General features: G+C 38.3%; 1 protein-coding gene across 27 annotated transcripts in view; it reads right to left on the bottom strand.

The window, feature by feature from the left end:
- LRCH3 (leucine rich repeats and calponin homology domain containing 3) overlaps window positions 1-26,908 on the bottom strand; it is a 201,622-nt gene that overhangs the window by 77,942 nt on the left and 96,772 nt on the right. For 4 of the 27 annotated variants that reach the window (XM_005670145.4, XM_084990871.1, XM_005670142.4 and 1 more), the window contains exons 11-20: window positions 26,309-26,360; window positions 25,788-25,937; window positions 24,240-24,290; window positions 22,664-22,717; window positions 18,535-18,606; window positions 13,416-13,464; window positions 12,248-12,355; window positions 10,191-10,309; window positions 9,221-9,358; window positions 1,436-1,513 (exon numbers count right to left, since the gene is read on the bottom strand). In XM_005670145.4, the coding sequence (XP_005670202.2) occupies window positions 1,436-1,513; window positions 9,221-9,358; window positions 10,191-10,309; window positions 12,248-12,355; window positions 13,416-13,464; window positions 18,535-18,606; window positions 22,664-22,717; window positions 24,240-24,290; window positions 25,788-25,937; window positions 26,309-26,360 (871 nt within the window). Of the gene's footprint in view, window positions 1-1,435; window positions 1,514-9,220; window positions 9,359-10,190; window positions 10,310-12,247; window positions 12,356-13,415; window positions 13,465-15,745; window positions 18,607-19,569; window positions 20,697-22,663; window positions 22,718-24,239; window positions 24,291-25,787; window positions 25,938-26,308; window positions 26,361-26,908 lie in introns of those variants that run through there. The other 23 variants (XM_084990869.1, XM_084990875.1, XM_005670144.4 and 20 more) reach the window with 8 other exon arrangements.

The raw sequence follows: 26,908 nt of genomic DNA, 5'->3' as shown, positions 1-26,908 counted from the left end.
TTTTTGTTGTTGTTGTTGTTGTTGTTGTTGCTATTTCTTGGGCCGCTCCCGCGGCATATGGAGGTTCCCAGGCTAGGGGTTGAATCGGGGCTGTAGCCATCGACCTACGCCAGAGCCACAGCAACGCGGGATCCGAGCCTCGTCTGCAACCTACACCACAGCTCACGGCAACGCCAGATCGTTAACCCACTGAGCAAGGGCAGGGACCGAACCCGCAACCTCATGGTTCCTAGTCGGATTCGTTAACCACTTCGCCACGATGGGAACTCCCCACCAGTTTTTATTTCTTTAAATTTATCTATATATTGTGTCATTTTATATGTGTGTGTATATATATACACATATACATACATATATATATATTTGTCTTTTGTTTTTTGTCTTTTTAGGCCACACCCATGGCATATGGAAGTTCCCAGGCTAGGGGTCAAATCAGAGCTACAGCTGCTAGCCTATGCCACAGCCATAGCAACGCCAGATCTAAGCTGTGTCTTTGACCTACACCACAGCTCATGGCAATGCTGGATCCTTAACCCACTGAGCGAGGCCAGGGATCAAACCTGAAACCTCATGGTTCCTAGTCGGATTCGTTTCTGCTGCACCAAGACGGAAACTCCCATTATATATATTTTTAATAGTACACACTTAACTTAATTGTCTTTTAAAGGGTAACTGAATAAAAAGTTTATGAAGTTCATGTCCCTTAATCACATCTATAAATAAAGTTTAACTATTTGTACTATTGAAGGGCAATAAGGCTAACTGAGGAAGCTGGAGGCATTAAGTCTCAAGAGCAGGATAAATGCCTAGAAATGGCCTCTTCTGTGTTACATTCCAAAGAGCTTAGTGGTAAAGCTGGTAAAATCTTAAAAAACCCTGTAATTGAGTCAACAGTATCGTCTAGGTGTTTGTTAGCTTGGATAACAATGTTTATGTTAGATGTTAACAGCCCAAGAACCTAGGTGAAAGGTGCACAGTCTCTCTATGCTATTTTTGCACCATTGCTCAAAGTTTAAAATTATTTCAAAATAAACATTTTTTAAAAGTATTAAAGCAAGTGTTAAAAAACTACAGCCAACCGAAGCATTCTTCGTCTAAGGTGCACTTATTTTGAAGCATGGACTCTGCTGTGTATGAAGTTGTACACAAGTCAAACTGCAAGTGGAGATGTTTAAGAAAATCAGAATAACTGTGTTGATACTTAGCACTAATTACTTATTACGAGATATTTAAATTTATGTGTATGATTTCTTTGCCTGGTCCTCGGAAATAATTAAGGAAAACTGCTCAAAAGTATAATGATTGACTCTAGTACCACAAAATCATGTTAGTAATTATCAACTTAAAACAATTTCAGATACTTGCATTTCTAAAAGATTTTAAGACAATAACACCAAAAGTTGTTGAGCAACATAAAAAACGAGAAATTTATTACCTGAGGCACACCAATTTTTCTGCAAGCTTCCAGGAAATTCTCCACATTTCGCCTACATTTTGCCATTGTTAATTTAGGCTGCAAAGAAAACACAGTGTTATTAGCAAAATTTTAAAAACTGTACTAAAAATACTCTTGCCACTTGCTTCATAAACCCAATGTTCTAAACCAGAGTGTCAGTAAACTTTTTCTTTCTTTTGTTTTACAGTCATGCTAGGACCATACCTATGGCATATGGAAGTTCCCAGACTAGGGGTAGAATTGGAGCTGCAGCTGCTGGCCTACACCACAGCCACAGCAACACCAGATCTGAGCCGCACCCAAGGCCTATGCTGCAGCTTGTAGCAGTGACAGATCCTTAACCTACTGAGCAAGGCCAGGGATTGAACCTGTATCCTCATGGATACTAGTTGGGTTCCTAACTCACTGTGCCACAACAGGAACTCCCTCAGTAAACTTTTAAGAATCAGATAATAGGGAGTTCCCCGGTGATCTAGTGGTTAGGATTTGGTCCTTTCACTGCTGTAGCCTGGTCTGGGAACTGAGATTCCACTTCAAGCCACTGCACGCAGCAGCAAAAGAAGAAAAAAAGAAAAAACAAAAACAGGTAATAAGTATGTTAGGCTTGAGGGCCATATTATCTGTTGTAACTACTCAAATCTGCTACGAGCTTGAAAGCAATCATAGACAACATATAAAGAAATAAGAGTGACTGTGTTCTAATAAATCTTTATTTACTGGTCTGTGGACCACAGTTTGCCACCCCTCCTTTTTTTTTTTTTGCTGCCCTGCGGCATATGGAGTTCCTGGGCCAGGGATCAGATCTGAGCCACAGCTGCGATCTATGCTGAAGCAGCAGCAGCAAAACCAGATCCTTTAACCCACTGCCCTGGGTCAGGGTTTGAACCTGAGTCCTGGCACTACAGAGGCACTAAGGATCCTGGTGAGCCACAGTGGGAACTCCTGCTACCCTCTACTTTAGACACTGGGCTTTCATTTTTGTAAGGCAAGTGCTGAATAGAGAAGTTTTAGGAGGAGCTGTTGAATTTTTTTTTCATTTTATAGTACACACTAAAGAAAATTTGGAGGAATAGCTCCAAATATAGCTCAGTCTTTCAAATTTAATCACAGTTAGCACTTTGGTTCATTTCCTTTCAGTCTTTTTAAAGAACTAGTAAAAAAATCAATAGCCTTTGCTCATAAATATGCTGCAGACGTATCATGTCTCTACTCAATGGTAATATTTAAAAATTTTTAAACGTGAATTTTAAAAGAATGGATTAAAGAACCCATTTTCCAAAAGCTGAAAATTTCTCATAGGAAATTTCCCTAATCACTTAACCAGTACGCTTGCTTTTTTGAAAAGATCTCTGACAACTAGAAACATAGTTGCATCACATGACTTAAAGTTGTGATAAAACTTTTCACCAAATGGCTTATCATGTAAGAAAGAAATATGAATCTCATTTCCCAGAATGATTAGCAAACTCAATTGCTCCAATTCATCTCTTGGTTTAAACATTGGGCATGGAAATCAACACTGCAGGGAATCTGATCTAGAGTTTTTACAAAGGCAAGCAGATGGAAAGCCTGTACTATCTCGGGGGGGGAAGGTTTCACTTGTGAATATCTGGGTTTTTCCTCAGAGATGGAATATAATAGTGCCAGAAGAAGAGGGCAAATAAGGTAACTACATAATACTGGTTGCAGTCCCGTTGTGGCTCAGTGGTTAATGAACCCGACTGGTATCCATGAGGATGTGGGTTGGATCCTTAGCCTCACTCAGTGGGTTAAGAATCTGGCGTTGCCGTGAGCTGTGATGTAGGTTGCAGATGCAGCTTGGATCTCACATTGCTGTGGCTGTGGTGTAGGCCAGCAGCTACAGGTCTGATTCTACCCCTAGCCTGGGAACCTCCATATGCCTCGGATGTGGCCCTAAAAGACCAAAAAAACAAAAAACAACAACAACAACAACAAAAAAGTGGTTGACAGTACTATAATCTTGGTCTGAGAAAGGTAGCAGGGACTAGGACTAGCTTAACATAAAAGATAAAAAGGCAACATGTGAGATGGAAGGACAATAATAATAATTTTACAATTTCAAATTGAAAAGCTTTCAAAATTAGGTCCAGAAAGAAGATAAGAGGTTTCCATGGAGAGTACCCTCTCAACCCACGCTAAGTTCTTTTATAACTGAAGTAAAAAAGTTCTTTAAAAAAAGGTGAAACATTACTAGTAAAATCTACTTAATAGAAGGAGAGAAACAATCATGAGGGTTCACTCTGACTAATCCATGCTGGAGCTGTGCTCTTTCTCTTAGGCTTTTTACACATATGTAAAAGAGCAGGTGTTTATTACTGTACAAGTGATAATGTGGTCTTTAAAAATTTTATTTTTATTTTATTTTTTGTCTTTTTGTCTCTTTAGGGCCACACCTGGGGCACATGGAGGTTCCCAGGCTAGGGGTCCAGTAGGGCTACAGCAGCGCGGGATCCGAGCTGCGTCTCCAACCTACACCATGGCTCATGGCAACGCCGGATCCTTAACTCACTGAGTGAGGCCAGGGATCGAACCCACATCCTCATGTATGCTAGTCGGGTTCATTAACCACTGAGCCAAAATGGTAACTCCAGTGTGGTCTTTTAAAAAAAATTTTTTTTTTCTTTTTTTGCTGCATCCATGGCATATGAAAGTTCCTGGGCCAGAAATCAAATCCAAGCTAGAGCTTTGACCTACACCACACCTGTGGCAATGCCGGATCCTTAAGCCACTAAGCAGGGCCAAGGATCAAACCCATGCCTCCACAGCCACCTGGGTACTGCCATAAGGTTCTTAACCCACTGCGCCACAGCAGGAACTCCAATGCCGCTGTCTTCTCAACTCCTGGCTAGTCAGGAGGAGTTGAGCTGAGACACAAAAGTCACTGGGGTGAAAGCTACTGGGACAAGGGCTTAACCTTCAGACTGGGCAAAGAAAACACAAGACAACTGCTTTTCACTTAGGAGAATTTTTCATTAGCTAGAAACTCCCTTTCCATATACCAGTTTCTCTTTCTACCTTGTAGAAATGTAAGCAGAATCAATGTAACTAGCTTCTATTATGAAGGAAATTTAGTTAAGCAATCTAGGGTCTGATCTGAGTCTGGGAGAAAAGGCCAGGGGTGTGTGCACAGGGGCACCAAGGAGGTGAGACTCCAGCAAAAGAAGGGGACCTCAGTATTCTGGTCTACAAAAGTAGGACCCTTATATTTCTGAAACATTTCCTATAGATACTGGAAGGGCATGGGCAGAAAAATTAGTTTCTTTCCATGCAAACAAAAGGAAAAAAAGAGAAAATTTGTGTTGCTGAGTTAGAAACTGGTCCATGAATAACGCCCACTTCAAACAAAAGGAAAGCTCAGAATAGGGATCCTGGGGTCCAACTCAGCATTCTCTCTATAAGGATTACTAGCACCCTAAAACATAAAACGTGTGTATGTGTTGGGGGTAGGTTGGGGAGTAGTAATAAGAAGTCTCCTTTGAGATTTCCCCTGCAAAGAGCAGATTTCTGATGGATGAAGGGAAAGAGGCATGGGGAAGCATCATCTTTCTCCCTAGTCATTCCTTCCCTTATTAGCATTTATCTAAATTCCAAGATGTAGTCAGTGTTTCATAATTGGGATACAACTCCTTCCTACAGTCTGATGAAAGCTGTGAATCTACCTTTGAGAAAAATACACATTTTAAGGCGCTCAATGAGCCCTGGAAGCCCTAGGAGTGCATGAATCCCAGGCTACAAAGCCCTGCTCTGTATGTGTCTGATGGAATGGCTAGTGAAAAGCACCCAGGGGTGTACATTCCCTATCACTCTAGAGTGCAGAAGGACTCATGATTTTGCGGTAAATCATGTATCACCTGCTGTCCCCAAAATCTTTTCCAGAGCTTTGGATGACATAACACATGGTTTTGGATAGCCATATAGAGCCTGTTCTAATTCTGTAATATACAGCCTGTACAGATTTGAATAAGAAATCTTTTTTTTTTTTTTTTTTTTTTTTTTTTTTGCTTTTTAAGGCTGCATCTGAGGAATGGAGGTTCCAGGCTAGGGGTCCAAATGGAGCTGCAGCTGCTGGCCTACACCACAGCTCACAGCAACACCAGATACTTAACCCAGTGAGGAAGGCCAGAGATCAAACCCGCAACTTCATGGATCCCAGTCGGATTTGTTTCTGCTGCGCCACAATGGGAACTCCTGAGTAAGAAATCTTAACGCAGGTTTTGGGGAAGAAAGTAATTTCAACAAGAAAGGAACTATATAATGAAAGGAGTAAGACATAAATGATCTTGCTATTCTGAAATTTGAAATAATTTAGTTTTTCAGGTCACCTTCCTTGGTGACATGGGTCATTCAGTGAGTTGTCAAATATTTGTGATGATTTTTTTATAAGATTCAATAGTGTACTTCTAAGAATGGGAACTGTACTACTTAACAGTGATGTCTACTGAACAAGCAGCAATTTATCAAACATCACTGATTCTCCCCAAATACAAAGAAAGATAAATCATAACCTAATGGTTACAAGTACCTTTCGGAGTTTCTTTTAAAATGCCTGTGCTTACAACCTCCATTTACAAGAAGGTCATTTTTTGAACTAGGGGGTAAAAAAATACAGTTTCATACAGTACACTAACAACGCGTTTCTTGGAGTTCCTGTCGTGGCTCAGCGGAAACAAATCTGACCAGCATCCGTGAGGACACAGGTTTGATCCCAGGCCTTGCTCAGTGGGTTAAGGATTCTGTGTTGCTGTGGCTGTGGTGTAGGTCAGCAGGTACAGTTCCAATTTGACCCCTAGCCTGGGAACCTGCATATGCTGCAGGTGGGACCCTAAAAAGACCAAAAAAAAAAAAAAAAAAAGTTTTTCTTAAATTATATTCAGAACTCTAATGAGCAAGCTCTCAAGAATTACAATATATCACTATGCTTTAATGTAGCCACAAAGAAAAACTGCTATGATTTTTCATTTGTATTTGGCTTTAATTTTATATTCTCACCCAAAAAAAAAAAAAAAAACACTAAGAAAGTAAATTGCAAAGCTCTCTGTACGGTCCAAAGAACAAGAGAAGAAATAGTATGAGGGGAGAGCAATTTATATGAAGGAAAAATAGATGTAAATATTTACACTAAAATCTAGTCCTACAACAGTATCCCCATTAAAGAAATACTGACTTATTCATAATAATCAGTATCATAATTAAAAAGGGAGGGTTTGGTTTTTTTTTTGCTTTTAATTAAAAAACTTGACAATTTTCATCTGGTTGATTCAAAGTCTATTTTTCCATCCACAAATGTTATAATTTGGGAATTTTTACATACTTACATGTTTCCCCTCAACTTTATAGGTCATTTATTAACCAAAAAGATCCCCTCTGAAACATTATTTTATTGAATAGGGCTACTTGCTTTTAAGAGTTATGGATAGTATTTCATAAAAGACCTCTTTATTTTTAAGAGGAATTAAATGTTCTTGACAGAATGGGCCATGTATAACTCATCTCTGTACTTTTTTTTTTTTTCTTTTGCTTTTTAGGGCCGCACCCTTAGCATATGGGTTCCCAGGCTAGGGGTCCAACTGGAGCCTAGGCCACAGCCACAGCAACGCCAGATCCGAGCCGTGTCTGAAACCTACACCACAGCTCACGGCAATGCTGGATCCTTAACCCACTGAACGAGACCAGGATCAAACCCGCAACCTCATGGTTCCTAGTTGGATTCATTTCCACTGTGCCACAATGGAAACTGCGTTATCTCTGTACCTTTTTTCTTGACAGAATGCCTGTCACAATAAATATGATTAAGTTTTGTTGCTGTCTTCACTAGTGAGTTTTAAATGCTCTAATTTTACATTATATTCATGTTTCTTTGACAAATAGGAAGGTTCATGTGTTTTATTTCTCTAACTGGTTAAACATATAAAATAGTTTTATTTTTTCTCTATGTGTTTCATATTCCTAAGTGAAAGGCACTCTGTGATCAAGATAAAGAACCTCAGTCCCCAGTGTGGCTCAATGGAATTGGGGGCATTTGTGGAGTGCTGGGATGCAGGCTGAATCCCTGGCTTAGAACAGTGGGTTAAAGGATCCCGTGTTGATGCAGCTTGTAGCATAGGTCACAACTGCAGCTCAGGTCTGATTCCATATGCAATGAGGCAGCCAGAAAAGAAAAGAAAAATAAAAAAAAAGAACCTCAGTCACTCTTACTCTCAAATTCCACTTTCTTTTTTTTGGTTTGTTTTGCTTTTTAGGGCTGTACCTGTGGCATATGGAAGTTCCCGGGCTAGGGGTACAATAGAGCTGCAGGTGCTGGCCTACGCCATAGCCATAGCAACACAGGATCTGAGCCACATCTGCAATCTACACCACAGCTCATGGCAATGCCGGATCCTTAACCCACTGATCAAGGCCAGGGATCAAACTTGCATCCTCGTGGATACTAGCTGGTTTTGTTTCTGCTAAGCCACAATGTGAACTCCCTACAATTTCACTTTCTACATGAGCTCCTTGCTACTTCCTAAGTTTTCCCCTGAAAATGAAGCATGACATCTTTTTTTTATTACTAAAAAAAAAATTTTTTTTAACTCAGTTGACAGAAACTGGGGAAAATGCAAAGTATGAATAAGCCCTTCCCTTACTTCCATTGCCAAATATCATTCCTATTCTCTTAATCACCAGCATTAGGACCAAAACCAAGTCTCTCAAGTCTTTGGGGGCATAGTTGATTTGGTAGTGCTATTGCTACACTCTGCCTTTTCTATACAAATGCCTGTCTTCTGAGGTCACCAAATAGAAAGTGGCTACCTCTTCCCCTTAGCAGCAATGTATGACTCTATTTTTGGATGTGCTAGAGGGGAAAGAGCCATATCAGCCTCTTAGGACCTTGGTAACAAAGCAGAATTAAAGGTTCTTGGGAGGCTTAAATGATTTGCATCTGGAGAGGCAGCAAGATGAATGTCCAGAGTGGCAATCTAGATACAGCTGTGGTTTGAGTAAAAGGATCTGTATCAGGAAGTGTTTGCTAAATAAGAACAAAATACCAGAAAACGAGATGAGGGCAAAACCTCTGAAAAGGCTAGACACTGCTAATATGCACAATATCCATATAGATTCATCAAAAGAGGGGTCACAACAATCAAATAACCATCAAATGCAATGTGGAAACCTTCTTTTGTCTTTTTAGGGCCACACCCACGGCACATGGAGGTTCTCAGGCTAGGGGTCTAATCAGAGCCATAGCTGCCAGCCTGTGCCATAGTCACAGCAATACCAGATCCGAGCTGCACCTGAGACCTACATCACAGCTCACAGCAATGCTGGATCCTTAACCTGCTGAGAGAGGCCAGGCATTGAACCTGCAATCTCGTGGTTCCTAGTTGGATTCGTTTCCGCTGCACCTCGACAAGAATCCCCCCCCCCCGCTTTTTGGCTGCACATACAGCTTGTGTAAATTCCTGGGCCAGGGATTGAATCGCAGCCATTGCAGTGGCTATGCCAGATCCTTAACTTGCTGAGCCACCAGAGAACTATTCCCGTTGCACACTTCTTACACACCTCTTTTGTTAATACTTACCACACACAGCTATAAATAAACTAGTGTTTATACACCTATTTTTTTCTCTAGAAGTGAGACCCAAAAGGCAGGAACTGGGCTCTATTCGTATTTGTATCCTTAGCATTCTGCACAATGCCTGCCTCTGTACTTAACAAATGTCTGATGAAGAGCCAACATTTTGTTTAGCATTATAAACTTACGACAGCTGGCGAGGGAACGTGAATACTTGGGACAGATCGAGGCCGCACATGATTGGCCAAATGGCAAAGGACAACCCCATCAGTTAGAGCTGCTCCAAGATCACAAGGCAGAGATACTTTCAACCGGTACTCAATATGCTAAAAGAACAGGAAAAGGCAAAATATATTAATTGAAAAATGGCTGACAAACAGGACATAATGGAATTACAATAGAATATATTTAAATAGATATCAAGAAAAAAGAAAATAACTTAAGTACCACAATCTCTATTTTATCTTGTGAGGAGATCCAATATATATGTACGGCAGCCAGGCCTCAGTGCTGCAAAGTACTACCATAGAAATTCAATTTACAATTTTTTGATTAAAAAAACTAGATTCAATTTCAAAATAAACACTATATATATAAAATATGTGTGGTATATATGCATACATACATATAAATTATTATTACTGTAACAAGATTTCCTTACAACATGAGGTAGAAAACTTTTTTAAATGATTAGGGCCAGGGGTTGAGCTTTATAGCATAACCCATCTCATTTTCCTAGTAAAACGGGCAAAAAAAAATTCATCACCCAATAGGCATCAGAGCACACAATGTGCATTGTTGATTCTATTAAAAATTATAAGTCAGGAAATTCCTGTCATGGCTCAGCAATAAACAAACCTGACTAGTACCCATGAGGCCTTGTGTTTGATCCCTGGCCTCACTCAGTGGGTTAAGGATCCGGGGTTGCCATGAGCTGTGGTGTAGGTTGCAGATGCAGATTAGATCTCATGCTGCTGTGGTGTAGGCCAGTGGCTACAGCTCAGATTCGACCCCTAGCCTGGAAACCTCCATGTGCCGTGGGTGTGGCCCTAAAAAGACAACAACAAAAAAATTACAAGTCAAATGAACAAGTGATAGCAGGATTATGGGCTATAGCAATTACACTGAAAAAGTGTAATTCAAAGGCAATGTACTTACTTTCCGTAGCTGATCTATTAATTCCAGCTCTTCTTCTCTCTGTCTTGAATTTTGCCTTGCTACAGAATCTGCTGAATCAGTGGTAGGTGCAGTAGATGGCAGAAGGGATGAAGTATGACCTAAAAACATTAGTATATAAAACAGAAAGGTGACAGCCAGTGCTACCAAAAAAACTCATATCCACCTGACCATAGGTTCCTTGCAAGTATAGTACTTTCTACTTTTGGACTAACTTCTTAAAAAAGTTTTGGAGTTCCCATCATGGCACAGTGGAAACGAATCTGACTAGGAACCATGAGGTTGCAGGTTTGATCCTTGGCCTTGCTCACTGGGTTAAGGATCTGGCATTGCAGTGAGCTGTAGTGTAGGTTGCAGACACAGCTCGGATCTGGTGTTGCTGTGGCTCTGGCGTAGGCTGGTGGCTACAGCTCCGACTGGACCCCTAGCCTGGGAACCTCCATATGATGCAGGTGAGATCTCAAAAAGACCCCCCCAAAAAAAGTTTTTATTGGAGTTCCGTGGTAGCCTAGCAGTTAAAGATCCAGTGTTGTCCTTGGTGTGGCTAGGATTTGATCCCTGGCCCAGAAACTTGCTAATGCCAGGGGCATGGCCAAAAAAATCCTTATTATGGAAATTTTCAAATATACACTGTAATAGGGAGAACAGTATGAAAAATTACCAAATGTCCATTATTCATTTGGCTCAACTACTTTGCCTGTTTGATTACATCCATGTAAAAACATTTTTATTGAAAAATAACAAAAAAACTATACAAATCATAAGTAAATAGCTCAATATATTATCATCATAAAGTAGACACAAGCAAGTCAATAAATGCAGCATCACCAACACCCAGAAGCCCCTCTCATGTTCCCTATCCATTAGTACCCAAAGGTTACTTCTAATAACATGGGTTCTAACTACGTGGTTCCTGATTTCTAATACCATAGATTAGTTTTGTCCATTTTTTAACTTTCTATAAAGAAAACCATATTGTAATGTGTGCATGTTTTTGTGTCTGGCTTCTTCTCTCTCTCTCTCTCTCTTTTTTTTTTTTTTTTTTTTTTGCTATTTAGTGCTGCACCCATGGCATATGGAAGTTCCCAGGTTAGGGGTGGAATTGGGAACTATAGCTGCTGACCTACACCACAGCTCACAGCAATGCCGGATCCTAACACACTGAGCAAGGCCAGGGATCAAACCTGCATCCTCATGGATACTAGCTGGATTTGTTTCCACTGGAACACAATAGGAACTCTCTGTGTCTAGTGTCTTTTGATCAATATTATGTGTATAAGATTGATCCATGTTGTTGTGTATATTAATTTGTTCATTTTCACTGCTTATTTGGTATCCCACTGTACAAATATACCACAATTATTTATCTGTTCTGCTGTAGATGGGACATTCAGTTTGGGGCTATTATGAATGATGCTGCTATGAATATTTTTGTACATATCTTTTGGTGTGGATGTGTACATATTTCAGAAAGCAAAACTGTTAGTCCTATAATATACAAATGTTCAGCATTAGCAGATAATGTATACAGTTTTCTCACCAGTAGTCAATCTCTTGTATGAGTTTAAATCTCGTTGTGAGTATACCTATCGTTACATTAAAATTACTGTGTGAGTGAAATGTCTGTTTCCACTTCTAGATAACTTCTTTGGTGGGCCAGGCAAAAATCTGGCATATTAATTAAACATGAGACTAAGTACATTTTTAAAAAAATTACTAACTCATTTCTTTAAGAACAGAGATAACGGCTTTTACCAACTGAAAAATCTGAAAAAGAGCACATTACAGAGAGAAGGGATATTCCCTGAAGCCCTTCAAGAGTATTTTTTTGTTTAAACTTTGGGTGGTATTAAGAAACTTTCTAATCAAAATGAATTCAAACAAGATTAAGATTCTCTTCCTTTCATGTCAGTGAGATCACAGACAAATCCCAAGGTGATATCTTAGGAAAAAAGTTTAAAAGTATGTAATAGTTAATGTCACTGTATAAATAACTGCATCCTCACCCCCACACCAGCCTTTTAATCACTATCACATACCTTTATTTGTTTCTCCCCTGACAGCTCCTCGGAAAAGGAAGCTTTCAGGGCGCTGGGGTTGATTTCTCTGGATAGCAGCAGGAAAAGAATATGCAGGGGAATGATGAACTGAATCAGCATGGAAAAGCAAAATAGGATTAAAGGAGATGGAAAAAAATTAAATGTAGTAACAGACACATGTGACAAAAGTTCAGTAAATGGCAAATGAAGAAAAATCAAACCTTGGAGTTCCCATTGCGGCTCAGTGGTTAACGAACCCAAGTAGCATCCATGAGAACTTGGGTTCGATCCCTGGCCTCATTCAGTGGGTTAAGGATCCGGCATTGCTTGAGCGGTGGGGTAGGTCGCAGACACAGCTTGGATTCCGCATTGCTATTGCTGTGGCCTAGGCCGGTGGCTACAGCTCCGATTCGACCCCTAGCCTGGGAATTTCCATATGCCCTGGGTGCAGCCCTAAGAAGACAAAAAGAAAAAAAGAAAAAAAAAAGAAAAACCTCAATGATATAAAATGATAATACTATTTATTAATACAAAATCTCTGGTACAAAAATTAATCCTGAAAGCAGGAAGGCTGTTTATATGTATTTTAAATTGTCATGTTATTTTTGGTATAGCAATAAAAGCAAAACGAATGTTAATGTATCAAATATAGTTTCTTACAAATCTATAGCCCTGTGAGCTCATGCTCATTTTTTCATATCAAATGGCTGAATAGTTGAAAAACCAATCAAATTAAAAACTGGAAAATGTGCACAGAGTTCCCAATTTTGTGCCTGATTTCTCATCTCAGAAAAGGAAGCCACAACCATGGGTAAAAAGTAATTCATTAGGAAATCCTGGTGAAGAATAAAGAATTGTGGAGTTCCTGTCATGGCACAATGAAAACGAATCTGACTAGTATCCATGAGGATGTGGGTTTGATCCCTGGTCCTGCTCAGTGGATTAAAGGATCTGGCATGGCCACAAGTTGCAGTGTAGATCACGAATGAAGCTTGGATTTGGTGTTGCTGTGGCTGTGGCATAGGCCGGCAGCTGCAGCTCTGATTCAACCCCTAGATTGGGAACTCTCATATGCCACGGGTGCGGCCCTAAAAAGACAACAACAACAACAACAACCCCCCCCCAATTATAACTGTGATGTGGTTAATTGCACTTTTGTATCTATTACCTGTTTCTGTTGCAGGTGAACTTGATACAGCATTAGATCTGTCATCATTCTGTGGAGATACAGAGATATATCAATAATTATTACTCAAGAGAGGCACCTTCCGGATTTATGGTAACTTTGGGATAATAAAAGAAAACAACATGCAACTCTCCTCAAGATTAAGTCTAGAAATAAGGATTTGGTGTAATAAACTAATTTTGAATTTTTTTTAGGGCCAAACTTTTTATTTAGTTCTTTGTAGAGAATATAAGATTTATGTAATGCATTCTCTTAAGATAGTCCTATTATAGAATAGGCCTTTCCTATGACTGTGAAAAATGATCATCGTGAGGCAGAAAATTAGGGAAATAGGGAAATGTATAAAAGAGAATAAAATTTTATTTTATAATAGTATTTTTCTGGCATATTTTCTAAAGTATTCCCTACTCCCCACCCCAGTCCCCTAAAATAATGTTTTAAGGAAGAAGGATGGTTTCTTCTTTTCAGTTAGGAAATAAGCTGTTGAAAGATGACAGATAGCTGTATTTTGAGACTAGTATTTGAATCCAAGAGATGTTTTTAATTCACTGACCAAAGGAACAGCAAAAAAGAGGAAGAACTAGTTCAACTGGTATAAAGTATATCTTAAAAAAGGGAATGGGGTTGAGCTAATTTAAAAGAAAGTGTTGGTTGGTTGGGTTAAAAATAATGAAGACTTGGCAGGGGAGTAGAATCAAGAAAAGTTAGAGGAGTTCCCATCGTGGCGCAGTGGTTAAAGAATCCGACTAGGAACCATGAGGTTGTGGGTTCGATCCCTGGCCTTGCTCAGTGGGTTAACGATCCGGCGTTGCCGTGAGCTGTGGTGTAGGTCGCAGACGCGGCTCGGATCCTGTGTTGCTGTGGCTCTGGCGTAGGCTGGCAGCTACAGCTCCAATTCGACCCCTAGCCTGGGAACCTCCATATGCCACGGGAATCGGCCCTAGAAATGGCAAAAAGAAAAAAAAAAAAAAAAAAAAAGTTAGAATAACAACTGTTTTTCAGGCCCTGACATCTAGTTATATTCAGTACTCATTGCGTTAATCTCAGTAATTTATGATAACAGACATTTTTGAACATAGTGACTTTAAAACACACAGAGAGTCCCATGCTTTTTTCTTCTTTCTGGGTTTCAAGATTTTCAGAAATCTTTTATCTCAAGTTGGACTTGGGTCAGATGAAACTGGTGATGGAGAATTTTAACTGCTAAAATAAACAGAAGCTATGCTGTTGAGAAAATTCATGGACTGATTTGAAAGACAATTCTGTGGTAATGATTTCTTGGCTTGATACTCTTAGGCTGAGAAAGAAGACTTAAAAAGTAGGCGTTCCTGTTGTGGCTCAGGGGGTTAAGAACCCGACATAGTGTCCATGAGGATATGGGTTTGATCCTTGGCCTTGCGCAGCGTTTTAAGGATCTGGCATTGCCACAAGCTGTGGCACAGGTCACAGATGCGGCTTAGATCTGGGGTTGTTGTGGCTATAATCTGACCCCTAGCCAGGGAACTTCCATATGCTGCAGGTAAAAAGAAAGAAAGAAAAAAAGTTGTGCTCTTGAGTAAAGCAATGTTATTACATTCATTAGTGAAAAAGAAAACATGTCCATCAAGTTTAAAGACACCAATAAACTAAGTTTGGGACACTGAGAAGAAATGGAAATTTAAATAACAAATTTAATTTAAAATAAAAGCAACAGGCACAGCAAAAGGAATGAATAGGCAAATGAAGCAAAAGCTGGATATCTTTTTATGGAAATAAAAGACTATCCTTATTTTCAAGGAATAAGAAACAGGAAGGGGAAAGCTAGTTAGTTGAACAAAGACCTGTTCAAGGACCAATGGTAGAAACAGAAAAACATAAAATATAGAGATTTGGAGTTCCCGTCGTGGCGCAGTGGTTAACGAATCCGACTAGGAACCATGAGGTTGCGGGTTCGGTCCCTGCCCTTGCTCAGTGGGTTGACGATCCGGCGTTGCCGTGAGCTGTGGTGTAGGCTGCAGACGCGGCTCGGATCCTGTGTTGCTGTGGCTCTGGCGTAGGCTGGTGGCTACAGCTCCGATTCAACCCCTAGCCTGGGAACCTCCATATGCCGCGGGAGCGGCCCAAGAAATAGCAACAATAACAACAACAACAACAACAACAAAGACAAAAGACAAAAAAAAAAAAAAAAAAAAAAAAAAAAAAAAAGAGAGATTATACCAGGTACATAGGAAAAAATTTTTTAATTTAAAAAGACCTGGAGTTCCCGTCATGGCGCGGTGGTTAACGAATCCCACTAGAAACCATGAGGTTTCGGGTTCGATCCCTGGCCTTGCTCAGTGAGTCAGGGATCTGGCGTTGCCATGAGCTGTGGTGTAGGTCGCAGACACGGCTTGGATCTGGCATTGCTGTGGTTGTGAAGTAGGCTGACGGCTATAGCTCCAATTAGACCCCCAGCCAAAAAAAAAAGACCTATTAGTATAACACTAGAAATTTTAACATATTTAGGAAGGAGATGATAAAACAGGCAACTATGTCAGATGAGAAGGAAGGGCTGAAACAAATATTCCAATGAACGGCAGCAAAATGTTCTCTATTTCTAGAAACAGCAAAAGAACACAGTTTTGTATAATGAAAAACAAAGACAGACTAGAAGGGACTTACAGAATGTACTTTTTGTTGTTGTTTTTTCAGGCTGCCCTCTTGGCATACAGAGGTTCCCAGGCTAGGGGTCCAATCAAAGCTATAGTTGCCAGGCTATGCCACAGACACAGCCACGCCAGATCCTTAACCCAGTGAATGAGGCCAGGGATCGAACCCACAACCTCATGGTTCCTAGTCAGATTTGTTTCCGCTGTACCACGATGGGAACTCCTAAAAATGTACTTTTGTTGAAGCTATAAATCTAAGTGATTTGCATTCTAGGATACTGAAATAATTAGTTCACATCACTCTGAGACCATTGACTAGTATATCTAAGAACACTTGGAGAACTGGAGAGCAAAAAAAGGAAATTGACATAAGCTCAACTTTTATGCCTGGCTAAGCGACAAAAGAAACAAAAGAAAATCATGCTTAAATATAGTATATACCTGTTGTAAAGTAACTGAGATACCAAAAAATAAAGAATAAATCTTTTAAAACTAATCATTTGACACTATAGCAGATCTGATAGAAAGAATGTTAGACTTATTACACGACTTTTGGCATATTCAGATTTGGTCTTACTCAACTACAGCTCTGGGGGAGGAAAAGCCCAATGCCCTAAGGTAGTCACTGAGAGTCAGGAACTCACTTTTCTGCTATACATCTAGACCTATATACCTTCTTTGAAAGAATTTTGGAAACAGTCCCTCAAGTAATTTTCTGTGTTGTTCAAATAAGGAATCTAGCTGAGAAAGGTTAGCAAAATTAGAGAATATAGAAGAGAGTTATAAAGTTTTTTCAGGAGTCATCCAGGTATGTGCAGATTTAATAACTAGAGAGAAGGTTTATCAGGTATACAGATGTTATAAAGTTGGCGTCTGCATTTAGAAGTTCACAAAGCAAGAATCGGAAAGTATTCTAGTAAATTAGAAAATTAAAATAAAAAATGTTAAAAAAATTAAAAATGTTCACAAAGCAAAATTAAGTATTTAGGAAAACAGAAGATAAAAGGTAGAAATTATCACTTAGGAGTATAACTAAAAGAATTGTGAATTGCAGTGGATACAATGAGCAAAATGAATACCAAGATGGAAAAAGCCAACCTAACACTCAGGGTAGAACATGTGAAAAACCTCTGTTTCACGCTCAGCACGAGGTGGGCTCTAATGAGGAATACATTTCTAGCTGGGGGCTGTGGAGCCAAAATGAAGGGCAGAGAATTTGTGATAGTTCTTAAGTACAAACAGGCTGGAAAGGCACATAAAAGGACCTAAATTTACTTAGGGAGAAGATAAGGGTGTTATCATAATAGTTTTTAAAAATAAAGATTTGCCACATAAAGACTGCTAAATAACTAGAAAATCTCCACGCTAGAAAGAAAAATATGTATATACCACAGGAAGACTGATAAGTTAGATAAGGAGAGGACCTACCTGACAGTGAGGATCATTAATCATTTCTTTTTCTTTTTTTTTTTGAATATAGTTTTAACATGCTTGTCTTTTTAGGGCAGCACTTGCGGCATACAGAAGTTTCCAGGCTAGGGGTCTAATTGGAGCTATAGCTGCCAACCTACAGCCACAGCAACACCAGATCTGAGCCACATCTATGACCTACAGCACAGCTCACTGCAACACTGGATCCTTAACCCACTGAGCAAGGCCAGGGATCGAACCTGTGTCCTCATGGATACTAGTCAGGTTCATTACTGCTGAGCCACAACAGGAACTTCCTACCACAGGTTTTTTATTTAGATTTGCAGGCTATCCTAACTTTTCCTAGTCTGCTCTAAAGTGCAAAAGCAGCCATAAACAAATGGGAGTGGCTGTGTGCCAGTAAAACTACAAAAACAAGTGGCCTAGTAGTTGCCACTGTGGAGCGGTGGGTTAAGAACCTGACTGCAGTGGCTCAGGTTGCTATGGAGGTGCATGTTCAATCCCTGGCCCAGCACAGTGGGTAAAGATCCAGGATTGCTGCACTTGTGGTGGAGAACACAGCTGCAGCTAGGATTTAATCCCTGGCCCAGGAATTTCCATATGCCATGGGTGTGGCCATTTAAAACAAAACAGTAGGTGGCCTAGGGACTATAGTTTGCTGACTCCTACTGTAATAAGGTTTTGGCAGTGACAGTTTGGGGGACTGGGAGTCAAATTATTTTGTATGCACATTAGACAAGAGAGTGAATTTAATATCATATATTAGCCAAAGTAAAATAATAACTCATGACCAAAAAATAACCTTGTTAAGAAAATCAGAATGACATTTGAAGCAAAATCTCAATATAAAGAACTGAAGAAGGATGTATCTGGCATAATAAAACTTCAAGTGAAATCAATGTTAAATAGTTTTATAAGCTTAGTTATGTTTCATACAATACTAGATTTCAGACTGCTATTAGATCAATCCATTGGGAAATTTAAGACCTGCCCTGCACATCCCCTCCCCAAAGTTCCTGGTAAATCACAGTAACAAGTTATACCTTAATAGGCCTGATGGCAGAAGAATGAGGCAGGGTAGTAGCACAGCCCACTTGATTCACCCCTGACAGCGACTAAATTGCAAAAGAGAAAGAGAAGAAATAGAAGGTAGCATTTACGTTAGCAAAATGTCAGGCAGGCAGGCAGGCAGTTTTGGTCAGTAAAATTAGAAAAGGAAAGGTCATTGACAAACTTTCAAATGATTTACTAAGATACTGATAGGGCAGAAAGAGAATACTTGGGGGGAAAAACCTGTAGTCAATTCAAACTATTTCATTACTTTATAGCAATACTAATCAAGAAATGAAAGGCATGATTAAATACGATTTCATATAGAAATAAAACTGAAAAGATCGAAAAAAACATTTTTTGGTCTTTTTAGGGCGGCACTTGTGGCACATGGAGGTTCCCAGGCAAGGGGTTGAATCAGAGCTGTAGCTGCTGGCCTATGCCAGAGCCACAGCAATGCCAGATCCGAGCCACATCTGTGACCTACACCACAGCTCATGGCAACACCGGATCCTTAAACCACTGAGCGAGGCCAGCGATTGAACCTGCATCCTCATGGATGCTAGTTAGATTCATTTCCACTGAGCCAAAACAGGAACTGCAAGAATATCAAATTTTTTCAGCAAAATATCCTTAGAAACAAATGCTTTTCCTATGACAGGGAAACAAATCCAGTCAGAGAGCTCATTTTAACGGAGCAGAACCGGCATGAATAAGAGCAATATTTTTGCAATATTAATCCAATATTGATAAATTTATTATAATTCAGTTTATAATGGCTCTGATGTGAGAACCCAGGACATGGGGATTTTGCATCACACCTTAAGGATGAACTAGCATTTCATTTTTGCTTCTGTGCAAGTCCAAATTATATCTAAGAATTTAAGAAGAATTTTCCTTTTCTTTGAATCCTTTTCCTTTCACCAACCTACATACAACTTGTTAGATATAACAGAGAGATGTAATTAGAGATAGTGTTAGAATCTATTGTACAGGATTTTGATTACAGATAAAAGCTGCTCAAAACATTTTATTTTTTTTATTTAGTGGGGAGTGGAAATAAGAGAAGACAGTACTTTTACAAAGGGTGCCTGGGTAAAATTGTACCTATTTACAATGCCAAAAGTTTAAAGATATTAAAGCCTCTATAAGTTAATAATTTTTAAAAATTTAAACTAGATCACAGTATCTGAATCATGGGATAAAGAAACAAGAACACATGTGGTGTTTAAAAAAAGGTAAGTAAGATGGTCAATAAAATAAACACAACTGTATTTTTAATGAGGTGACAGACAGCAAGTCTTTTTTGTGTGTGCAAAATAAGCATGTAACATACACTACAACATAATCTATTTTAAGGCAGAAAAAAGTGAAGAAAGAAATATACCAAAGAACAAGACTGTGACAAGTCCTGCACTGTATATGCTTCACCTGTTTAGATTTCCTGGGCGTCTTTATAATCCAATGGACACGAATTACTGTCAATCTCAAATATAAAAAGGCTAATAGCCACTATGTTCGGCAAAGAAGGAAAAAAGTAATGGAGGGAAGAGGAAGTGAAATGAGCCTAGATCCTGTCTAATATCTAGAGATGGGATATATATGAAAGCAACAGAAGCCTGAAGGGCAACCCCAAGAAAATGTTAGTGTAACTGATATTAAAAGTGACTAATACTTATTTCAAGTTCTTTAAATCAATTTCAACATTTAGTTGCTATAACATTAGACCTTTTCAGCATCAAACAATTCAATAAGCAATTATTAGATGTGCAGCATTTATATGGTCATTCAGAAATCATTTATTGAGCTCATGAATATAAGAGAGACTGAGTATTCACAGGTAAATGCTACAGAGAACACCCTGTGCCCATGAAGCCTACAGTCTAGTAGTATATTAGGTGGGGAGATACAAACCATTACACACCCACCTAAAAGTACCATGGAAAAAAAAATAACAGTGGAGACATAAATTTGATTTGGGGGTGGGAGTGTTGCAGAAAAGCCATTTTAAGGGTAGGACATTTAAGCTGACGCCAGATAGATAAGTACAAATTAACCAAGGGGTACATATGCAGGGAGGGAGAGGCATTCCGTGTACAGGGAGCAGCATTTGCAAAGATCCTGAGGTAGAAAAGGGCTTGCCTTGTTTGCAGACCTGAAAAAAAAAAGTGCTGATATAGCATGAGCCCAGAGATGAGAGCTAGACAGTACCCAGACTAAAGAGGCGCTTATAGGGCATATTAAGAAGTTTAGAACTTACTCTAAAGGGCTTGTAGGCTGTGTTAAGAAGTACATGGATTTGGAGTTCCCATCATGGCTCAAAGGTTAATGAGGTTTAGGGTTTGATCCCTGGCCTCGCTTAGTGGGTTAAGGATCCGGCGTTACTATGAGCTGTGGTGTAGGTCACAGATATAGCTTAGATCCTGAGTTGCTGTGGCTGTGGAGTAGCTCTGATTCAACACCTACCTTGGGAACTTCCATATGCCGCAGGTGTGGCCCTAAAAAGACAAAAGATGGAAAAAAAAAAAAAAAGAGTAGAAGTAGTACATGGACTTTATTCTACCATATGAAACCAATGAAGAGTAGTTCTGAGAAGATATGATTTAAAATGTGATTCTTTGCACAGTGTTGGACATTATGTGGCATGCAAAAATATGTGAGACATGGTTCTTGCTTTTAAGGTCATCTAATTTAGGCCAGACATGAATACTGTTAAATAAAATACCAGTGTATGGTTTTGAGAATGTCTAAGGCTATTTCAAAATTTCATGCTCATGGGATTTTGTTGCTGTTTTTCCAAATTCCACTTTTTTCTTGACAAAAAAGTCTGGGCACTCAGACATACCATTTACTATGTGTGTTATTAAATCTCATCTTCAGTTTCCTAAAGTGTTTTTAATTATAATACAGGAGGCAATATGGCATGGTGTTTAATGCAGGTTCTCAAGCTAGGTGGATCTAGATTTGAACCTAGCCTCACTTACTAGCTATCTGATTTTGGACAAGTCACATTCTGTGCCTCAGAAATCATTTGCAAAATGGTGATAAGTTTAACCTTAACTCTTAAGGTTGCTGTCAGGAGTGAATGAGATATTTCTGGTAAAGTGACTGGATCAATATTTTTCTACATTACTTATTATTTGTTTTTCATGCCAATAAGTTTTGACTAAAAAACTCCAGAGGCTGGTGGCTGTATTTCTTTATTAGACTGCTCAGTTAAAACGTGCTTTATCCGTCTCAAAGGAAATAATAATTGCAGATCACATAGAAATTTTGACAGTGAAATTTTATGTAATACGAATCTCATGCTGAAGTATGTAGTTCATACGGTAGTATACATAATGGAGGAAGTTACTAGCTCGTAAGACAGGAGCTGTTACAGACAACAGGCTTTTCAACTGCTGGTTTTCAGAACTATGGTAAAAAAAAATAACATAAAACATGATGGGAAAAGCAATTCTGTAAATGGTTATTATTTTCTTGCAAAGCTGATAAAAGTAAGACTTTCAATAAAGCTCTCATGTTATACTCATTTTCAGCTGCTGAAACAGGCAGTGTTAAAAATGATCGGAAGAGAGCATTCCAAGTTAATGTCTCTCCCCGAGTTTAAAATAAAAGATGGGTATGGAGAGATAATCTCGAGATGTAAGTATTTTTTAAGTTAGGGATTTTCAGTAGCTTAAATAGATAACAAAATAGGATGTCAAGTATGCAGTTGTGTAATTAGCATCATGAAGTAAGGGAATCCATTTATCATACAGGTAACTTATAAGACAAATTAATGACTAATAAACTACACCTGAAATTAGAAATGAGATTTAAAAAATGAATATGCCCTCTTCTTCCAACACACATACATAGCCGATATGATTCTCTATGTAAATGTTTTACTTTTGGAAACACTAACGAAGATATTGAATCATATCTGCAGAACACCTGGAACACTGGGTAAACCATGAAGAATAATGTAGGGAGACAGCTCTGGCTATTTGTAAAGCATTTAGTAACAATACTCATCATGTTTTATGGTATTTAGGTCATTTCTGAATGAAAAGTACAATAGCTAATTCTCCGATTTCTAGACACAGCATTGTAGAACTCCATTTTGTGCAAAGCTCTTACCACTAACAAGGCACTATCATCAGTGTGCTGAGACCTTCTGGATGGGAAGGGACACTGGAGAGGTGAAGAAAAATGAAGCAATGTCAAAAACAAACTATGCACACACGACGTATTTCACGAACACACAAGCAAAGAGACACATTAAGACATACTTGTGAAGATGCTGACATACAGGACCACATTCGCAGTCATTTGGAATTAATGCATCAAAATAGCTAATAAGTTGTTTCTGAGTAATGATTTCCTGCCAAAGAGCTGAAACAACTTTGAGTACGGTCTTATTGCCTAAAAACTTCTAAAGCAAGGGGGGAACAGGGGTTATTTTCTGTTCAGAGAAGAGAGAGCTGAAGTACAAATGTAGCAATGACATAAAGAATTGCAGTCACTTAGTGAGCAGGTGACAAATCTGAAACAGAATACCCAAGAGTCACGATTTCTAGTCTAGACATCTATCCATTACCTTTCTCAGACAAAACAAGGGTACAACTGGAAATTTTAAAACTGTACATATTATTTTCCTGAGGAGCTTTAGTTTTTAGATAATTGCTTATTCTAGAATGACCATTAAGGATGAAATGTTGGTGTAAACAAGGAAAAGTGTATTATCAAACTTTGACTGTCAAAGGTCTATACAGAATTATTACCATGTAAAGAAAAGACAACTGAAAATGCTTGAGTGAATCTTACAGGTATTACATCAATGCCTAAGTTCTCAAATAGATGAACAAAAGTAGTTATATGTCCACTATGTTGAAAACTTTCTAATGGATAATTTAAAACATTTCAAACAATACATTTTATCATTCCAGAAACACTCGTGCTTTAAAACAAGGTGCTAATAAAAACTGATGCTTGTTAAAGCCCCATGTGCTAGGTTTTCAAATAACTTATTTTACAAAAAGCGAAGTCAACACTCAAATGAGGTAATGCTTTTATGTATTTTTTAAGGAAGTAATGATCATATATTGAAAAAATAAGACAAAGATAAAGGAAACAGTTAATGAAAAAAGCCAACTACAATAAAAATATTCATTTTTAGTAAGCTTCATTTGAACAGATCAAAATAAGTGCAGAGATTTTTAAAAGGTTAATAAGCAATTAATCTTACATGTTAACTTGTAATGAAAATTTACCACTTAATATTATAAAATCAATGTGTCAAAGTATAATTAGTAACATACACACTTAGGAAATGAGCACTGAAGGTGAAATAATATGTAGAGTTTTTTTGTTTAATACTGACACCATTCACTTGTGTCAGATACAGCCCTTAGGACATTTCATTACGTAGTAGCTCTGAAAATGGATGAGGGAGATGATAACTCTGCTAGGGATGAGGGGAGGGAAATAAATAATCTCCAGATGATATGTTTGGAGTTAAAAAAAAAATTATAGATTCTGATAAACTCCCTGGCCTGTGTCTTTTTCTCCCTAGTAAGTAGAATTCAATGAGAGGGAAAAAGAAAATAGCCATTGTTGAACTCTGAAAACACATGGTAATCACATGCAAAACATTTCATATTCATTACAAAATAATAAAAAAAAAAATTCCAAAGAGGTGATTATATAGACTTACCTCACCATCTAAGGGGGACTGTTGTTTTTGTGGACTTTGTGCTGCTTTTTGCTATATACCCCACCCCCACAAAAAAGGGAAGCTGGTTAGAATCTGGAACACTGGAAATGAAAATTTCTATTTACTAAAATAATCACTCACATTCATTTCTGTACCTTTTATATATGGCACTTCTTAGATTTACTTGTTATAAGACATTGCTCTTTCCCTTTAATGGCTTCCCATTTAAAATAAGGAAAATCAATAAGCTGACAGTTTTTTCCCTTGTCTATAAAAAATTTATCTTACAACTAGAAGTTTGTACGTTTAGGCCACCTTCATCCAATTCCCTCTCCCGTACACAGGCCATGTGCCTGGTATCCACAATTCTGACCGCTTTTTCTATGAACTTGTTTTTGAAGTATAACTGACCTATAATACTATGTTAGTTCCTGGTGCACAATATATTGATTTTCTATATATTTCAAAGTGGTCACCATGATAAGTCTAGTTACCGCCCAGACTTCTTTTCTTAAATTGTTTATTTTCTATCAGCTTTATTCTCATTTTCTATTGAGCTTGTCTTGATTCAAATCCTTGCCCTAAGACTTACTGAGAATTTAGGCAAATTGCTATCTTCTGTGAGCATCAGAGATCATCATCATGGGCTTGATACATTTGAAAAAATGTAAAAGAATTTATCATGTGCATGGTACTTAAGAAAAGATACACTTTGGCTACAGTTATGAAACATAAGAGAAAGAATTTAGAGGATATTCAATCACTCATTTAAAAAAAATGTATTGAGCTTTACTACAGGGTAAGACTTGCTAAGATTTAGTGATATAGCTGTGAATAAACGAGACAGACAAGGACACTGCCTTCATGAAGTTAACAGATAAATGGGAAAGATATTAAACAGGCAAAAACAAATTATTTAATCATGAAGAAAATAATCCAAGGTAATTTCAGGGAAAAAAAAACCAAAGTAATATAAGCAAAAAAGTAAGCTTGATTTAGAGGCAACTATAGAGGCTGTAAAATGTTTATAAAAGAAGTATTAACATGGGTTATTAACTGAGTAGGCGTGGAGAAAACAGAAAGGAAAGAATCAAAGATGACTGTAAAGTACTAAGCCTGTGAACCTTTCAAATTGTTGGTATTCACTAGAAATAAGAAAGTCAGAGACAGGTTCCGATAACAATAGTTTATACTTGCATGGTGCTTTACAGCTTACAAAGCACTTCCATTTTCATGATGCACTGGAGATTGAGAAAATGGCAGCTGGACAGTAAAGTGATATGTCTAATGACAGGTTGCTAATGAAGAGCAAGAGACTATCACTGTCCTAAAAGCAAGATCAATCACTTCTGATTGTCCTCAAGCCTATTTGCATACGAGGACATCTAATCCACAAGCAGGAGACAGTTATACTATTTAGTTAAGGTTTCTCAATTAAAACATCAACTTTTTTTTCACTAAGACAATAAAAACTGACAGCCTCAGCGAAACAAATAAGCACTTCCAAGAAACTTTAGGAATATTATTCATTGAATCTAAAGGACTCACCTTGACAAAGTCCAAGACGGCATCTCTCTGAATCTGCTTGGTCCTTATTTTCTCCTCCTCATACTGCAGGGCAGCAAGCTGTGCCTCTCTCCTAGTACGTTCTACTAACTGTTCTCTTCTTCGATGAAGTTCTAAGTCTGTATGTGAAAACTGGAACAAAAGTATCATTTTGCATATGCAAGTAGGGATAAAGAGCAGCTTATCAATGTTCTTTATCAATTTGGGAAATTACTGCTGACCCAAGCAACTTTTACTTCACAGTTATCTAGCATTTCTTTAGATGTGTTTACTGCTAATCTTTTCCTATAAAACCATCGTATCGGTAAAGACTTATTTTCTGTCTGGCACCTAAATCACTGTTAGCAAGTGTCAGGTGCACATATTATATGAATTGTATGACTGAGGAGTGAGAGAGTGAAATTAATAGATATTTGGCAATTAACTGTAATTTAAGTATTATAAAAGAAGAACACCATCTTAAAGAAAAAACCCTAAACTAAAACTGAAAAAAATATTTTTACCTGATTGTGACTTGGTGATAGTGACAAGAGAGAAGATGGCTCAACTGGAACCCTGACCCAAAAAAGATAAAAAGGAAAGAAAACACTCTGATAAGACAGATAAAAGACAAGTAGAATTTTATTGTTAATATAGCTCTCTATTAATCAGCAGGCAAACTGGTCAGCACTGAAAGGCCAGTTACGTTTTGTAAACTTGAGCCAAGGTCATTAAATTAAGCTAGGGGAACACCTGATGTCTCCAACTCACATTTCATCCTCAAGCTACAGACAGCTAACAACTGTCTATGTCAGCCAGCGCTGACAATACAGTTATTTGAGATCACTTTTCAAAGACTATCATTTCTCTATAGCACACAGAACTTTAATCTTCTTTACTATTATGACTGAAACAAGATACATGTAAATAGAGATGGTTTTATATACAAAGCCATTTTATCAACAGAAATCTGGAATACTATACAACCTGGTAACTGCGCCTGTAGGCACTCCTATTCCCATTTTAACTGAAGAGCAATTTTAATAACAAAAATAAAGATTTTGCTAATTTTTATCTTTAGAGAAAAATATGAAACCTGATTTTATTTTTTTTTTTAAAAACAG

This window comes from Sus scrofa, chromosome 13 (assembly GCF_054392235.1).
Source record: "Sus scrofa isolate SSC_HxYL_T2T_F1_AM1 chromosome 13, Sscrofa_HxYL_maternal_Yorkshire_Landrace_v2.0, whole genome shotgun sequence".
In the NCBI taxonomy this organism is placed as follows: domain Eukaryota; kingdom Metazoa; phylum Chordata; class Mammalia; order Artiodactyla; family Suidae; genus Sus; species Sus scrofa.
The sequence above is the reverse complement of the archived record's forward strand: the minus strand, read 5'-3'. Positions and strand labels throughout refer to the sequence as shown.